Source organism: Branchiostoma belcheri, unplaced genomic scaffold (assembly GCF_001625305.1).
Source record: "Branchiostoma belcheri isolate BF01 breed outbred unplaced genomic scaffold, Haploidv18h27 scaffold50, whole genome shotgun sequence".
In the NCBI taxonomy this organism is placed as follows: Eukaryota; Metazoa; Chordata; class Leptocardii; order Amphioxiformes; family Branchiostomatidae; genus Branchiostoma; species Branchiostoma belcheri.
The window spans coordinates 1,665,532-1,683,857 of NW_017804132.1; the positions used below are offsets into that span (position 1 = coordinate 1,665,532).

An 18,326-nucleotide genomic window follows, 5' to 3' on the forward strand; every position below is an offset into this window, starting at 1 on the left:
TGCTTGTCCTTTTTTCAATTCATGCTAAAAAAGATTAATATTGTTTCAAAGGTCAATTACCAAGCTATTAAAAAAACTACATTTATCAAGGTTTTATCATTTTTTTATTAAGCACCTTTTTAAGACAGTTTAATGTTCAATAATATAACAATACTACAGTTTTTTATTTATCACTGGTACTATTTAATAAATACATGTTCAAACAGTGATAAAATTTAATATTTCCAGGATCATTAAGAAAGAGATGGCGATCCAGGTCCCTGCTCCAGAGATCGCCGCGCAGCTTGAAGCGCCGACACCCGCCATGTTACATGAGAAGCTGGTGCAGTGGGTGTTCGGGGAGCTTCGGGACCGTCCGGCCGAGTTACGGGATCGGTTACTGTTCCTGGACCTAGGACAGCACGGGCTAGAGGGGCTGCCGGACAGACTCTGGGAACTCACAGACCTGGAGGAGCTACACTTGGAGAAAAACCACCTCAAGGAACTGCCTGACAACATCAAGGTGAGTTTTCTTAGTTAATTTACTTCATTTACTGGACCGGGGGCAGCACGGATTGGAGGGGCTGCCAGACAGACTCTGGGAACTTACAGACCTGGAGGAGCTACATCTGGAGAAAAACATCTCAAGGAACTTCCCGACAACATCAAGGTGAGTTTCCAGCTCCCGCTCAAACTACAGTAATCTAGACAGCTTCCTCTACAGCACTTATCCTCTGTAAGGCCCTTTGTAGCTCATTGACATCTTGCAGGAGCTATATCTGGAGAAAAAACACCTCAAAGAATTGCCTAACAACATCAAGGTGAGTTAATTTACTTATTTTCATTACTGGACCTGGGACAGCATGGATTAGAGGGGCTGCCGGACAGACTGTGGGAACTCTTTTTCTGTTACAGGGCTTGAAAAACCACCTGCATTTGCAGGTAAACGTGGAGCTGTGCAGGTATTTCTAATATTGATGCTAAGGTCTACCTGCTCCTAACCTGCACTAAGTCTAGTAACTCCAGCTATCTAAATGTCTGTGCCTATTCATTTGCTGTACCATGTACATGCTACATGTCATGGTTACTAAAAAACAGTAATACTATGTACATCCAATGTGAAAGGGTTCTGTCAAGAAATACATGTTAAAGGTATAAACTTTATTTTCCTTCTTTTCTCCAGCTTTTCAAGAACCTGACCATCCTGTATCTCCATGGCAACGACCTGGAAACACTTCCCGCGGAGGTCGGAGAGCTGGGTCACCTGGAGAGTCTGGACGTCAGCGACAACCCTGACTTCAAGATTCCTCTACAGGTGGGCAAAAATTCATCTCAAAGTAGGTGTCATACAGTGGCAAGGTAGTACATGTTGTAGTCATTGGCCAGGGCAGTATAGCCTGGGTACCATCCTGGTTAGTTTACGTCCGCTCCTACAGTCGCTACCACCAACCAAATTTCGGTCGATTGACCCCAAGATGAAAACAACAGGTCACGTGATTAAATCGCGCGCTCTCATTGGTGCATGGTCAAAAAAGGTCATCCAATGACGCTGGGGATGGGATCTCATGAATATTAATGTAGGCTCATTACGTGACATCATCACCAGGAGGCCGTTACGGAAGCGATCCCAGACTGGTTGGTGGTAGCGACTGTAGGAGCGGACGTAAACTAACCAGGATGGTACCCAGGCTAAGAGCAGTATCCATTAGCCACAGAACACTGCTTGGCCAATGGATACTGTCTTACCACCGTACCTGGACAATGCATACAGTGCCATGCCACTGTTAGGTCTGCTCATAACTCTGTTTAGTTTTTTATTTCAGAGGGTCTCTTTATTCAGTGACTTACCAACCTGATAAAAATATTCATGGCAGTTTCTAAGGAAGTACGCTTCAGAGAGCCCTTTGTTAAAAATTTGTGTATCTGTATAAATTATTAAGCTCAATTCAGCACAGCATTGAGTGTGCCTTGTGTCAGATAAAACATGACACAAAAGGGACACAAGCACCAATTATTGTCAGTCACGCCAATTTTTGTCCTTCAAAGATGACGGATTAAACCAAATTTTTGTCTGTCATGAGCAGCAAAATTCCGTCAAATGACAGGAAGATGGATGCTGACTAGAAAGCTGCATTCCAAAAATCAACAAAATTATTGTTCCCAATTTTCCTGAGTTAGAGGTATTCCAGACCATCAAGCTTTTACTGGCCAGACCAGTAGAAGGGCTGCTAGAAGTATGATGTAGGCAGGCTGCATGACTTTGGTTGTTTCTCTGTTACAGCACCTGTTACAGCTGCGGCAGCTGAAGATGCTGCGGCTGCACAACCTGCACCTGGGAGAGGTGCCCGAAGACATCCTCAAATGGCTACTCAACCTGGAGGTCCTAGGTAACGTTGCAGTGTTAGAAATACGCAATCTGCAGTCTGCATTTTCTTTGGTTAGGGACGTTCCTTGGATAGGACGTTATGCAGGTCCCGTGTTTGGGGAGAGCCACACTCCACTCATGTTAAAGATCCCATTTCACTTATCGAAAAGAGTAGGGGACCTTCCCGATGTCAGTGGTTCAAACCTTACAGTCTGGTCTTCAGCATCTTGTACTTACAAGTACATGTACAAAACTGGTGTGTTATACATGAAGGCAGTTTACCAGTTATGCAAAACAAACAAACTATAACTATAACATTTTGTTGTTGACACCCAGGTCTGAACGGAAACCAGCTGGTGGACCTCCCAATCTACATCGTCCGTCTGAACAAACTGAAGGAGCTCCACCTCCGCAACAACAACTTCTCCTCCCTCCCCCCTCACGTCTGCTCCCTGGCCGCCCTCACCACGCTCGACCTTGAGGGGAACAAGCTGCACGACCTTCCCAACGAGATCGTACAACTGGTGAACCTTCAGGAGGTGTGTAACAACAAGTATATAGGCATCACTAACTGCCCAGCCCAATGGGTCCTGGACATTTTTTTTCAACTCCCAACAAGATTTTGTAAGCGGTTTTGAACTCGGTTGAGGCAGTTTAGGGAGCTCTGGGCAGCCCAGATGTGACAACAATGTTCCATTCTCAGTCTAATCTGGCTCTTGTATAAGTATAAGATGGCTGATGGTGTCAAATACTTTTTGGGGTGGTACAAAGAACCCATCATTTTCCTGACTTCCTTGACAACGGATTGGATGTAGCAATTCCACCTTTTGGCCTAATTGGTTGGTGTGCTGGTTGTGAGCTGACATACTGCTCAGGTTAGATCCCAAGCTTACTCTTTTCTCTTGTGTTCCAGGTGTATCTGAAGAACAACTTCTTCCACCACCTTCCCGTGCAGCTGTGCGCTCTGGGAAACATCGCAGTTCTCGAGCTACAGGGGAACCACGTCAAGGAGGTCAGTTCAATTCTTAATTTCCATATCAACATTTCAGACATACATTTAATGTTTCCTGCAGCCTGAAATTATTAACTGTACATCCCAGACATACCAGGTACCATTCTGACTATACAGTCTGATTATAGAGCCTGATGGACTGAAAGAGTCTACTTTTTGTTCTGGCTGGGGGATGGAGATGGTGCTTTTATTTCTGACAGAAAGTCCAGTAGCTGATGATCTAAAGACATGCAAATATGGCAAGGTCATGTAGGGGCTGGTCGTCCTGTACCATTTGTGTAAAGAGTTCCACGGCAGCATCCATAAATGCTATACTCAGATATTTTATGTTTGGAAATGCATCTATAGCAGCTATACCTGTGCTGCAGTGCAATGACTGAACCTGTCACCTGTGAACTGAGACATCGGCTGTGAATAAAACACTTGGTTGTTAAAAAAAGAGTCTCTTAACCCTTGTTCCTGTTTCTGTTCAGGTTCCGCCAGACATCTGTCGCCTGGCCAAGCTCCGCGAGGTCAACTTCAGCGGCAACAAGATCGAGAAACTGCCGAAGGAGGTCGGCGCGCTGGTCAACCTGGAGGTGCTGTACGCAAAGAGCAACTTCTTGAAGACACTGCCGAAGGCATTTGGACGTCTTCAGAGGTTGAGGTAGGTAGACCAGGCTCTAGCCAACTTGAAATTTTTTTTTGTCAGCCCAGGTTCATCGTTGGATCTAGGAAGAGGATTTTCAAGCCTTCAAAAACGCAATTTCACACATTTTGAGAGGCAAATCATGGTGTTGAGAGTGGTTGTTGATGGACCTTCGGATGATTTCATATTTTTACCCAAGATTTTTGTTTGTTTGTCCGTTTGAACCCCTAGCCTGATTTTCTCAGTCTGCAAAATTGCAGATTGTTTAATTTCTCTTCTGCAATATTGAAAATGTAGAGGCAAAATGCAGACTGCAGATGGGTATTTCTAACACTAAGTCATTTATTATATGTTCCTGCCACCTCACTAAGGTACGTTGACCTGGCGCAAAACCGATTCGAGGTGATGCCGGTACCCCTGTGCATGCTGGGTAATCTGGCGATCCTTGCGATGGATGACAACAACTTGTACCACGTCCCCAAGGAGGTCGCAAACTTAAGAAAACTCAAGGAGCTGGGGCTGAGCGGGAACGTCTTTGAGGAGTTCCCAGAAGCCATCTGTAACCTCCCAAGTTTGGAGAAGCTGTTCCTTGGTCAGGTGAGAGCTCAGTGGGGGCCTGCATGGGGGGTCCTGACAACGCTGTACGCTGAATTCGGAAACCTCTACTATTAAGCTTTACAATAAATTCCAAGTGGCTACAACGCATTACGTGGAATTAAAACACAAATAACGATCTACGCAAAATGTGCCAATTATGCTCTACGTTGAATTAGAGTGTTCCCTGTACACTCTATGTAGAATCAAAACGGCTGATTACGCTCTATGGAAAAGGGTATGCTGACCCCCCTCAGTGTGAAAACTATTTTTCTGCATGCGCAATTATTGTCTGTTGTGATGTGAAGTTGCTATTATTATTGATTCAGAAAAAGTCACTAACATGTAAAAAAAGAATATATATTCTCCCAGAAAATTTCTATTTGCATGAATTGACAATTGTTCTTGTATTTTCTGCATTTTGAAGTCGAGTGCATTCCGTGGATTGTTGGTAAGACCAGGGGCGTAGTTGAGGAACACAGTGACAGCACATTTAATTTTGGGTGTAAAAACACCAATCTGCAATCATTTCAACACTACAAGTTTAGTGCAAATTTAGTCACTAAATGACTATTTGGCCATTTCTTGAGTAACTGCTTTTTGGCGTATTTAGTGTGTCAAGGTTGTAATTCTGTTTGTAGTAACTAAGATGGTGATCACAACATAGTACAGAGTGGGTTAGATATCTAGAATTACACATTTGTATAGTTCTTCAACCTTTACTTTGAAAAAATTGTATGTCTAACAATAGTCAAGACTGGGTGGCATATAACTGTTGGGTTAGCATTTAGTATAGAAAGGGCATCCAGCCGTAAAAAATCTTGATCCCCAGTTTTGGGGAAAAAAGACATTAAACTGGATAGAGAGAGAGAGAGAGATTACTTTTTTGAACATAGTTATTAAAGTCTTACTCCATGTCTCATTATAGGACCATGGTCAGCAATTGACCGCTGTGCCCAGTGCCATCAGTAAGCTGACCTCGCTACAGGACCTGTGTCTGGAGTACAACGCGCTGACCACACTACCCGCCTCCATCAGTCAGCTGCCCAAACTGTCACGGCTGTCCTGCCACGACAACTACCTACAGAAGCTGCCCGACTCCATCTGTGAACTGAAAGGTCTGTGTTTCTGTATCTGTATAGCCAGTACATGTATATCCACCCTTAAGTGTGTAACACACCAGCTTCGCAGGCATGTGGCATGGCGGCAGCTGGCTACATTACACCGAATGACCTATTACCCCTAATCTTTGCACATTTAATTGCAGAAGTTGTACACTGTAATTGCTGTTACTTGCATGGTGGTTTCATTTCATTTATTTGCTGCAAAAACAATTTAACCATTCAACAATGTGTCATTGACCCAAACTGACCCAGTGCCATTTTATATTGCGCAAAGACTGCCATGCTGTCGAAAGCAATGGCAACTAGAGAAGTAACATTTGCAAAGCAAATGCATAATGTTTACCTTCGGACATGGTCTGCCCTGTTAATTTTTACTCAAGGATCTTCACATACATGTACTACTAGTATATGGTGACAGACCAAGCAGAGCAGATCATGAAGTTTGCAACATTAAGTAACCCAACACTAGTCACCATGGTGACAGGCGTCAACAAATCATGTCATTGGCCAGGTCAGAGGTTAGTGTTTGGAGAAGAAGAAGAGGAAATTGAGTAAAAACAATATGTTTTCCTTCGGTAAACATAATTAACCTGGCCAATTCCATAAGATTTGACGCTAGTTGATCATAAAAAGATGTTTATGCCGGGAGTTAATGACCTTTGGGGTGGTGGACCGCCAGGAACGCAATTTAGTCAGGCTCAGTATCAGTTTATTGGGGGGATGCTCTTTAGCCGCTATTATATAGGGCTAATCTTCCAGGGCTCCTACAATTGTACACCAATTACATATACAGGTACAGAAACAGACATTTACAATCACATTTATGTGTTGTAATTTTGTTTGTTTTTTTCCTTCAGGTCTGCAGTACCTGTACCTGCACAACAACCCCCTGTCCACCCTCCCGTCAGACTTTGACAGTACTACAACAATACAGTTTGAGTTGCTTTAAAACAGTAACAGTTGCATGCTTAATATCATTATGTTGTTTTTCCCTAGGTCTGCAGTACCTGTACCTGCACAACAACCCCCTGTCCACCCTCCCGTCTGACTTTGACTTCCTCACCACGCTGAAGGAGCTGCGCATCGACGCAGACAAGTTCACGTACCCTCCCGCCGACGTCTGTCGCATCGGCTTCCTCGGGATCCGCGAGTTCATGCTCATGGAGAAGAGGAAGATCCTCTGTTCCATCAAGGTTAGGATCCATATCATAATTTTGAGATTCTGAGTGATCTGGATCACTTTTCTGAAATTCTGAGTAATCAAGATCCACGAGTTCATGCTCATGCAGAAGAGGAAGATCCTCTGTTCCATCAAGGTTAGGAGAGGGATCCGGATCATTTTTCTGAGATTCTGAGGTATCCGGATCATTTTTTGACACAGTATTCATGAGAAGGAGTGGGTTGAAATTCTTCACAATCATATATTATTAATTAGATTGGAAAAAAAGTCTTATGTCTTGATGGAGAAAGGTAAGATCAAGACAGGTGTATCTTAAATTATACCAGCTTAGAAAAGAAGAAGAAATAGTCATGCCATCAAGTAAGTACGAGTTGTTATCCACCAAGGATTGAGGTGTTCAAACTTTTTTCCAAGTTAGACTTGCTGCCAGCAAAAAGTACAGTCATATTTCGATTAGTACAGCCTTTTGTTGACATTTGCTGTTTCTGTTCCCAGCTGCAGGCATGGTGGAAAGGCATGATGGTGAGGAAAGGACTGGGTCGTTACGCTGCTCTCAAACCCAAGAAGGGCAAGAAAGGCAAGAAGGGGAAGAAGGGAAAGGGGTCTGCAAAGGGGAAGAAAGGCAAGAAGTGAAGAAACACACATTTGGAGCCACCCTGTGGAATCATACAGATTGCAGTTTGCTATATTACTTACATGTACACCTACATGTACTATCTAGATCTAGCAACAAATTGCAGCTACAGTTTTGAAACTGTAATAGCTTCAGAGAATCCATGAAGGACTGATCACAATATGTAAGGCAAACATATCTAAAATGGTGAACATAATTTTGCCCATCAGTAAGAAAATTAACCAAGTTAAAGTTTCGTGTGACAGCAAAAGTCACGTAAATTGAACAGACACATCTAATAGTACTGTATGTAATGAAGAAGTGTACATAATATAAAGAATTCCATATTTTGACTGACTATTTTTGCACAAATTTGTGAGAATTATACTTCTATTGGAGAAGAATTAGTTGATGTGTATATTTGACACACAAAATGATGGGAGTAAGTTTTCTGAGTAACTCAGAGTTACTTGTATTGTATGATATTATCAATATGTTGGACCACATATCGAGAAAAGACATAATTCTATTCAATCACAAAATTTGTGTAAATATTGTGATCAAAGTTTTTAGACACATTTTAGAAAGACGTGCTTGCATGCCAAATATGTACATATGCCAATGAAAATTTTGCAATAAATCAAGTGCTTAATTGATGCAATACTGATGTAAGATCAACTGATGCTTATTTTAATAACTAATCAAATGAAATTGTTGTTTTATGATGGTTGCACAAATTTATGTCTAAAAACATGTATTGTTTGTTTTGAACAAAGCAATGTAATGTAGAAATTCTATCTACATTGGGAGGCCATTTAGGCTTGGTGCTTTGCAAGCTCTAGTATGGTCATGGGGTTATGGCAGTGCAAAAGTGCCACCTACCAGATATTAGTAGTATGACACCCACCTAGACTCCAGTGACAAATTCTAAGTTTGGAGATCCACCACTACTATTGATACTATCATACTACCAATACCATCAATACTGTCAATACCACCAATACTGTCAATAGGATCAATACTGTCAATATAACCAATACTATCAGTACAATCAAGACTATCAATACCATCAATACTGTCAATTGGTTATAGGATGCAAATATAAGTTTGAGCCTTTTCTAGCTCTAAGACAAAAGATAAAAGCCATTCTGTGTTTAAGAGCCATGAAAACAAACCAACTGTACAAAACTAAAATATCATCACTGATATGAATGTTACTGATCGAATGCACTAAGTTCAGTAGAAAACATATCATTTTTAATGAATTAATTGTTCTATCTTTTAATCAAGAGTTTATTTAGAATTTATTCTTTGTGTGTGTGGACGAAAAATAAAGATATGAGTGTTGTGTGTTATTGTTTGAACGTGTGTCTTCTTAAAAGTGATTTTTTTAATACCAAAGACACAATGTGCTAAAGGAAATCCCCCTTCCTTTCAAATGGAATATTCTTACTTTGTTCGACAATATACGTCAATCTCTTGATGGGTATTTGCTTAAGTCAACGCCCCTGAAGTTTTGGTGACATCACAAGAAATGGTTCTCTGTGTGTCGCGTGACAACAGTCCATACGTACTAAGTGCTAGCGGAAGTCAAATAAACACACTGTCACGGGTAGCATTTGATCACAAACTAGAAAGGGTGCTTAGAAGTTCAAAGAAAGCCATCTAAAGTATGCAGAAAACTTAGTATCTTCGGAAAAGGGACACAGATCGTTGTGCAAGATAGTTGTAAAAAGCTACAAAATTAAATGTATAGAAAATATAGAAAAATTAACTACATGTAATATAAAGGAAAAGCCACATGCGAAATCACGTCTGTGAAATCTTACATATTATTAAGCATACTAGTAGCTATCTCAAACATGCAATGCTAAAATATGATACATGAAGCAAATTATTGAAGTTCCCGGCAGCTTATACTTGTATATTTACAGTATTTAATCTTCACTTAAAATGGTTCAGAATTCATTATTCTTCTGCCCTTGTTTACACTCTGATGTACAACAATGTTAGCCCTGTGCCATTTTGTATACCGAAGTAGCCATGAGAAGTTAAACACACATGACACTCAAATTAATCAATGTGTGCAGGTTAGTGACAGGCCTTTGCCCTAAGGCCATACCGTCTTGATTTAATGGATGACATCCTCTGAAGACCCCCAAAGTAATGCGCGCGGGAGAATGAAAAAAGATGCTACTAAACCACAGGAATACAAAGCTGGTATAATTTGTGAATTTACGGCAGTACATAGCGACGTATACGACAAGCCGGCGCATGCTGGCTTTTTGCGGAATCTATGAGGCGGCACTGTAACGTTACTGTTATGTGTGTATTTACGTACATGTACTGAGTTTTTGAGTCATGGACCTTCGGTAGCCTGGGTGCCATCGTCCACAGTTACCACCGGCTCCGTATTGTTGCTAACTACCATGGACTACCCAAGCCTAGAACCAGGCTTCTTGTTTTTTTTAAAACAGGCGAAAATCAATGCGCGCGCGGATGTCATCCATAAAATTAATCGGTATGGCCTAATGACGTTCCAAACTATCACTGAGTCTCAAAACCTGGCAGCAGCACGAAATGTTTGTTTGTTTTGTTGATGCAAGCGGCTGGTTGTTCCCTTTTTCTTCTCAGCCGAAGTAGGTGCTAAATAAACATGCAGGTCGTTCATTTTATTTATCGTAAAATCTGCCCTGACAAGACCTACTACCACAACGCCCGTCATAAGCCTTGCAGGTTTGAGGTTGGGGTTGTGTATGGCGGCAGTTGTAGGCCATAGTCACATAGACGTACCTCTGAAATTCTCTCTCTCTCTCCCCCCCTCCTCTCTCTCTCTCTCTCTCTCTCTCTCTCTCTCTCTCATATATATATATATATATAATGTCCTTTTTCTCTCTTTCTCCCTCTCTCTCTCCCTCTAGGCTCTTTCTCTCTCTCTCTCTCTCTCGTTCTAACGCCCTAAAGATGCATATAGCCATTTTGGCAAAGCCCTCAGAACTGTGGTTTCTTGACCAAAGTAAAGTTAATTTATACCTGCCAAAAGACATGTATCTTCCACAATTGAAATATTTCTGCCTCACTTCAACACTGGAAGTGTGCACTTTGCAAAAGATCTGTCGTCTCGATCGAGTATTTGTTTAGCTATTATATAGCTTTTCAACGTGGATTGTTTTTGTTCTGTGCAAGATAATAAATTCTCTGACAATATTCTCTATAGAACATAGAGTAGAACATAGAATAGAACATAGAGTAGAACATAGAATAGAACATAGAGTACAACATAGAACAGAACATACATAGAACAAAACATAGAACGCGACGTGAACCCTTTGCAAACAATCTGTCCAATATCTAATTTGCTTATCTTTTCAATAATGATTGTTTTTGTTCTCTCTCTGACAGTGCCTGAGACGATACAGGCTGAAGCGGTGTTTTGGCAGACCCTTGTGTAGCCCCACTTGACTCATGTTGCCCCGTGTGTACACAGGGTAGTACCTTGCGTACTGGTTAGCACACAAACTCCTCACTAGAACAAAAGCTGTGTTCATTCCGCTCCCGGGCACGATCGCTATTCAATCCCACCACCACTCAACTTCTACTCTGTCTCTACAACAGGCCGACAGGCGTCGATACCAATGGGGTCTTGACTGACAGGAAACGTCGATACCAAGGGGGTCTTGGGTGAGGAAAAACGGACGATTTTTTCTTGTCTTCCCGGTAAGGTAATTATGAATTCGTGGATCACTAAGGACATGTAGTACCGTGTGGTTACACAGACTGTGTCTACAGTCGACTATTTGCTGTGCATGCAGATACAGGTCTTTTTTCACTGAGATATACAGACAACGATAGGGTCCATCGTTGCCGTATATTTTTACCAAAGTTTCTTCGTTGAGGTGAGTTAGGACAGGAAATTCGTTATATCAACTGGAAGACAAGATGTCGTTTTGAGGCTGACCAAAAATATCCAAAAAGGAAGAATCAACGACGGCAAGGTTGCTTTGAAAGACCTTGTCATTCTGGAAGTCGGGTTAGTTTCACCGGTGCGAAGCAAGCTCTTAACGAAAATCCTCGCTAAAGGTCGTGACCTCATTTGTCACAAGCCGGACAAGGTGAAAAATAGTTCCGTGAAGAGGGACCGGTCTTGGAAACTTCGCTATTTGGCGCTAAACAAACGAAGGAACTAAACACCGGTCTCGACCAGAGGTGGACTGCGTGCGACCAAAACAGACTTCTACTAGAGGAGAACTCTGGACACACAATGCCGGGTGATATATTGCTGTAAGTAATCAAGCACTCCCGGGTGTTGCGCTGAGAACGTCGTCTGTGTATCTAGAACTCGTACATCATGGGGGAGAGAAGCCACCACATGATAAAGCGGTCAGGAAGCGGAGCTAAGGACGTCCGGAAACTCAACAGGGCCAGGGTCGTGGTGCTGGGGCATCCGGGCTGCGGGAAAACAGGTGAGCCGGGCGGCAAACTTGGAAAATAGAACATAGTCAGTAGAACATAGAACAGAACATAGAGTAGAACATAGAACAGAACATACCATAGGGTAGAACATAGAGTAGAACATAGAGTAGAACATAGAATAGAACAGAGCATAGAGTAGACTACATAAAATAGAACATAGAGTAGAACGTAGAATAGAACATAGAATAGAACATACATGGAACAGAACATAGAGTAGAACATAGAATAGAGCAGAACATAGAACAGAACATAAAATAGAACATAAAATAGAACATAGAACACAGGATAGAAAGCTCATGTGGCGTCGAATGGCTGAGAAGCCAGCTTGAAGAGTACTGTATTTTCTGCTTGAGTATGTTCTTTCCGGATCTGCCACCGGCGTTGTAAGTAGCATCCTACAGCTATTTCCTGGTCGAAGTCACGGTGCTTGTTTTCTTCAAAACATCGAGATAAAGGCGCGACATCTCAAGTGTTCTTAACTCAAGAACTTAATGAGCCCTTAGGACGACTCATTACGCCCACTTAAGTGCCCTTAAGGAAATACGAGCTGCGATAAAAGATACCTTAAGGTGTAGATATATGGTTTGTTTTTACGTACCTAGTTATTTGTAGGTCATTTGAGAGAGTAGAAAGGTGAAAGACGTTTTCTCTTTGTTGACTGTCGTCAATGATTTGTAGACAAGGTCCTGCATTTTTGGTCTTTGAAAAGACGGTATTTTACTTTCAGGAAAAATGTGGAAAAGATTACTCTAGCTCTAACTCGTTCTTGTATGCCCCCTCTCTTCCTCACTATTTATGTCTTTCCAGTCTCTCTCTCTTTCTCTGTCTCTCTCTCACATGCACACACACACACACACACACACACACACACACACACACACACACACACACACACACATGCACACACACACACACACACACACAAGCAAACACACACACAAGCAAACACACATACACATATACTGTTCTCTTCACTGAGCTCTGAAAGACACTTACAAAGTTAAATCATGTTGCTTGGCTGGTGGAATGTAACCCATATGGTGACCGTCCTTGCAAAGAATCCTGAAAACTTGACGCAGGAACGCCAAAGAAAAACTCGCTGCCGTTGCGTCTTTTGGTGGTCAGCAGCTTTTCCCAAGCTGTGTTTGCGTTTGCATGCTTTCCAAACACCCACCGCTACTTGTTCTTGAGCTGATCCAATTTCAGTAGTTTTTTCCTTTCTTCATTTCTTCCTTTCGTCTTGTGCAATAAAAACTTTGACTTCGTAAATCCTTACATAGAATAGAACATAGAAGAGAACATATAGAATAGAACATAAAGTAGAACATAGAACAGAACATAAGGTAGAACATAGAATAGAACATAGAGTAGAACGCCTTCGTCTTGTGCAATAAGTTTAATACATAATAATAAAACTTTAAATTTGACTTTGTAAATCCTTTTATATAGAGTGGGCCCTTTTTTTCATATCTAACTTGTACACCTCCATTTCAGCCCTGTGTGTGAGATTCCTGACCAGACGGTACATAGGAGAGTATGAGCCCAACAAAGGTAAGGTTTATACCATTCTACGTACGTTAGTTAATGTTATATTTGGACAGTCAACAGGCAAATAGACGTTGAGAGTTAACTAGGTCATTGTTTTGAGGAGAAACAACGAAACGGTTTGTGTGGATGGCTGGACAGGACTGATTCATTCGCGATGGTACATAAAAATAGACGGAAAACTTTCATTCAACTAGAAAGGCCGACATCAGTTGCTCGGGAGCAAATGCAGCAAATGGCTTCACCACATCCCCCGTACCAAAAACGAACCTATATCCCCCTCCCTCACAAATGGATCGTTCCTAAATCACACTTGTCCAAAATGTGGAGTGTTCCAATAGTCTATGCTATATACGAAGCCATAACTAGGCAAACTGTGTAAGACTGTTGACCACCTAGATATGTGTGACAGGGGCTTCAAATGCATCGACTTTATCTGTTATCAGGGTTTTTAAAGGTTACAAACATTTGCCCTTTCTTGGGTTGCTAGGTTTAGAACACAAGAGTGCAAGACACAAACCATTGGTTAATATTGACCTAAGCGTCGTGCTAGCGTTGAAAGCAGCTACTACCAAAGCCAAACCTTTGCCAAACAATCCTGACATTGTAACCCCTTTATTTTCACCTTTTGATGGCAAAGCCAGTTGTTGTCTTCTCACGAAATTGCCATTTCATTGATATCAGCGATAACAAACGTTTAAAAGGTTTTCAGAGCCCTTGACTTGTTTGATATTTGGCGCCACGTCTGCCATGGCATTGGTATCTTTATGGGGTACATAAAGGAAAGGATGGAATTCTCTCATCTCCAAGCAGATCCTAGGGTGGCAAAAATACAAATTAGCCAGGCATCCTTTGGCTAGAAAGGGTCCATGCGCGACCCAAGGATCTGCAGAAAGTCGGTGGGGGTAGCGACAAAAAATAAGCCATATATAAAAAGCTAACGGTCTTCCCCCATCAACCTCTGCTTGGAGAGTAGGAATTCTCCTCTGGTATTAAAACACCGGTTATGTCACGAACAAGGCTCAAATATTTTCCACGCCAAGGGCCGGAGGAACTTGCTTCATGTTTGTTATCTTAAAGACATAACCTATTCGTTTAACATAATCTATCATAGATATCAGGTAACCTAATCTGTTACTAAGTACTGTCAAATAATGTGTTAAGCAAGTCAGAAATTGTCAGATACGACATTAAGAACGTACTGACTACCGAGGGATGTAATATTGACAGATTCCTTTGTGCGAAGGTCAACATCATTAAAGAAGTAAAAATGGCGTCTGACTGTCATGAACAGGGTGTTCGATTCTTAAATATAAAAAATCAAGCTTTACGTGTCAGTATACTTGTGAGATTCTGTCCTTTCTTGAAACTATCCAAAATTCTCAATATTATATAACATTATCATATACAATATTGATAATATCGAGCATTATCAGATTGAATGAATTTGCAATTGCCTTCGCCAGTTTTGCAACGGATACTATGCTATATTACTATATAGGCTTTCAACCCAATTAGACACAACCTCAAAACTGTTTTTAAAAGTTGGTGCCCAATCTGGGGTCACATTAATCTCCAAGCAGATCCTAGGGTGGCAAAAGACAGCATCCATTGGCTGGCGTATTGGACGTCGACCCTTTCTGGCCAATGGATACTGTCTTTTACCACCCTAGGATCTGCTTGGAGATTAGGGTCACGTAGGCCATCGGTCTAGTTCTTTTTCAGGCAGAGACATCAGACTGACTTTGTTCTACATCATTAACTCTGTGTACGAGTTTCTGCTACGAAGTCACGTTGGTTATATTTGGACAGTTCACAGACAAATAAACGGGAGACTTTGGGAGTTAACGAGGTCATTGCTTTTGGGGAGAAACAAAGAAACGATTATTGTGTGAAGGTTTGGATTCGTTGGATGGGCTGATTCGTTCTATGGTACGTAAGAATATCCAAAGCTGGTGGCGGGGTCGTGTGGCGTAACGGCACAGTGCTCGACTCGGAACCAAGAGGTCCCGGGTTTGAGTCCTGACATGCCACCGATCTTGTGCCCTTGGGAAAGGCACTTTACACGACTTTCCTCACTTTCCTCAGGTGAAAAAGAGTACTGCCCTGTCCTGTATCCGTCCTCTGCGTTGGTGGCGGCATGAAATAAGTTGATATAACTTGAGTGATACGGAATACACAATGTTGTATTTTATATGTATCATCCCACGTAGAGGCTACTCTCTAAGCAGAGGTTTTACTCAGTACCGTCTGACCTTATTCAGGGGGATTGGATGATGGGAAATTGTTACACTGAATGGTAATTAAATCAGTGTCCCGTACTTTGTAACAAAGCAGGTACTCAAGCCACAGGCGATGTAGCGATAGTCTGAGTATCATGCAGCATACATGATACTCATGTATCAGTCATGGTATCCCCTCCCCCCTCTCTCAACACCATCGTATTCGATATACCTGCTAATTATAGCCATACACAGAATCATATGTAAAGGGAGGGATATCGACGGGAATTGGTTACACCGCTCGCCGAAAAAAATAATTAAATCCACAGCCCGACAAGTTTGCCAAGGAGGCAATAATATATAAACGACTGCTTAAAAAGTACCGAAACTAATGATTAGCCCTACTAGATTGTAACACTTTATCAAAGACTAGCCCTTGTTGTTTTAGTAGTTAGGATCGTAAGTTCTATTTAATACCTTTTTTGTGTGTGTACGTGGGTGCTATGTTCAGTAGTCGTTGCCATACGCTGTACTTCTTCAATTGTATGTTGGCCCAGGCTTTCAGGTTTACACAGAGGTAAGTCCTGAGTCAACACTGTAATCTGAAGCGGTGTCTTCAGGAGTTGATAATGCTGAGGTGTGACTTTCCCACCAGGGATAATGAGGTCAATCAGTATCGCCTCGTCATTCATACTGATACTGATATGAAAGAAGCATTGTCCAGAGCCTTAATCATTAAGAAAGCTATAGTGGGTGTACACTAGCCACAGCCAGGCTTCGAGAGGTGGCTAGAAAGAGCAGAAATTGGCCAAATAGAGAGATAGCAAGCCGAGGGAGATGGTCTGATAGAGAGTACATTTTGGCGCACCTGATGTACTCTCTAGCGAACCAACTCCCTTGGCATGTTATCTCTCTATTTGGCCAATTTCTACTCTTTCCAGTCGCCTCCCGAAGCCTGGTAGAGGCTAGGTGTAGGTGTACACAGGTACAACCATACATGTACCTAGCGGTTATCTACGATACTGCAGGCTTACTACGGATTGTTTTTTCATTACACAGAGTCGACCTACACAACAGACACGGTGGTTGACGGGGAGACCATCCATCTAGAGATTCTAGACACGGCAAGAAAGGTAACTCCCTCTAGATGTCACTAGATGTCAGTTTTGCCCAAGTTTTCAACGGTCTGAGAATTCTGCATCGACAACAAACCCTTAACTAGCATGAAAGTTCATCTGAGTTGGTAAGATACATAAAGAAAATTAAACTGTTCTCCGACTCAAAAAGAAATTAACTCACCACAAATTTTTGACTGAATCGCTCTTCATTAGCTTTATGACTCAAGTGCCGTGTGTGACGTCAACACTGGGTCAAAGTTCGTCGGAAGTCGGTACCGCCCTCCGTCACGGTCGTTTATGTACAGAGCTATAGGTAAAGGTTCTACTTTGCTTAAACATCAACAACTTTTCTCTGTTTCAGCACCAGAATGAGAAAGTAAGTCTGGACGCCTCCATCAAGTGGGGAGACGGTTTCATCATCATGTACTCCGTCACAGACCGGGAGAGTTTCTCCGCAGTCAAGCGGATCAAACGACTCATAGACGCCGCTAAGGTATACAACAAAGTCAGCTAATACTATCATGAAAGTTCATCTGTGTAGTTACATGTTTAAAGTTTAAACTTTTAATCCAACACAGCAAAGCTCTCTCAGCTAGAGCTTTCGACCAGTCACTCTGGTCTTCCTCAGTAGACTCAGTAGAAGAAGACCAGAGTGACTGGTTGAAAGCTCTAGATGAGAGAGCTTTGCTGTGTTGGATCGAAAGTTTTAACTTTAAACATGCGAATTATGTAGTAATTGTTAGTTTTCCGTGATTTCTTTGTTTACTAATGTATAGAATTATTTGGTTTCTGTATTGTATTTCTTCTACTTTGTGCTTATAACTGTAATAACAGTTTTTATGCATTTGTTTTTCTTCACCTTTTTATGAAATTCGATACTCATTTGTTTGTATGATTTAATAAAATGTCATTCTCGTCATTCTATTGCTTATTTATGTATGTTAACGTTATAATCAACATTAAATGATAATTGACTGATACTCTAGGTGTTGGGGAAGCCCACGAAATGACCACTAAGTTTCTGGCCTCACCCCCTTCACGTTCCTTGTTATTGATGTTACTACATAATTTGTGTCCTTATCATGCCTACATAAAACAAACAAACAAACAAACCACCAGGAGACGCTGGGCATCCCTGTGATTATCGTGGCGAACAAGCGGGACCTGGACCGGAGCAGGACCGTGCGGTGTGCCGAGGGACAGGAGCTGGCGGGGGAACTGTCGTGTCCGTTCTTTGAGGTAAGAGAAAAGCTGCTTCGTACGATTCACAGTATTGTTGAAACCTTTTTCAAAATTCATGCGCGCGTGGATGTCATCCATATAATGAAATCAACATGGCCTAACATAAGCACAATTACCTGCACTCTCTCTTCCAGACAAGAATGACAAAGTGGAGTGGGCTTGGTAAATATTTATTCAGTGGAAAGACTGTAGAAATCCACGGGAGGGTGGGTGGGGAAAACACGTGTGTTC

The 18,326-nt window shown here is 41.9% G+C and overlaps 2 protein-coding genes across 2 annotated transcripts in view; both read left to right on the forward strand.

The window, feature by feature from the left end:
• Positions 1–234: 234 nt before the first annotated feature.
• LOC109480353 (leucine-rich repeat and IQ domain-containing protein 4-like) lies at positions 235–8,267 on the forward strand. The gene is made up of 10 exons (XM_019782548.1): positions 235–502; positions 1,163–1,294; positions 2,261–2,366; positions 2,681–2,883; positions 3,258–3,356; positions 3,830–4,002; positions 4,356–4,581; positions 5,507–5,696; positions 6,699–6,895; positions 7,378–8,267. Exons 1-10 carry the CDS (start codon positions 245–247, stop codon positions 7,513–7,515), a joined length of 1,722 nt encoding a protein of 573 aa, XP_019638107.1. The 5' UTR covers positions 235–244; the 3' UTR covers positions 7,516–8,267.
• Positions 8,268–10,991: 2,724 nt separating this feature from the next.
• Positions 10,992–18,326, forward strand: part of LOC109480364 (ras-related and estrogen-regulated growth inhibitor-like) — a 12,860-nt gene continuing 5,525 nt past the window's right edge. Inside the window, exons 1-5 of the mRNA XM_019782559.1 lie at positions 10,992–11,958; positions 13,463–13,519; positions 16,795–16,868; positions 17,215–17,346; positions 17,973–18,092. Coding sequence (XP_019638118.1) covers positions 11,844–11,958; positions 13,463–13,519; positions 16,795–16,868; positions 17,215–17,346; positions 17,973–18,092 — 498 coding nt within the window. The 5' untranslated portion in view covers positions 10,992–11,843. The remainder of the gene's footprint in view (positions 11,959–13,462; positions 13,520–16,794; positions 16,869–17,214; positions 17,347–17,972; positions 18,093–18,326) is intronic.

Coding starts and splice junctions, on each gene's coding strand:
- LOC109480353 (XM_019782548.1), top strand. CDS start 245: ATGGCGATCCAGGTCCCTGCTCCAGAGATCGCCGCGCAGCTTGAAGCG. Junction 503..1,162: donor AACTGCCTGACAACATCAAG/GTGAGTTTTCTT, acceptor TCTTTTCTCCAG/CTTTTCAAGAACCTGACCAT. Junction 5,697..6,698: donor CTCCATCTGTGAACTGAAAG/GTCTGTGTTTCT, acceptor GTTTTTCCCTAG/GTCTGCAGTACCTGTACCTG.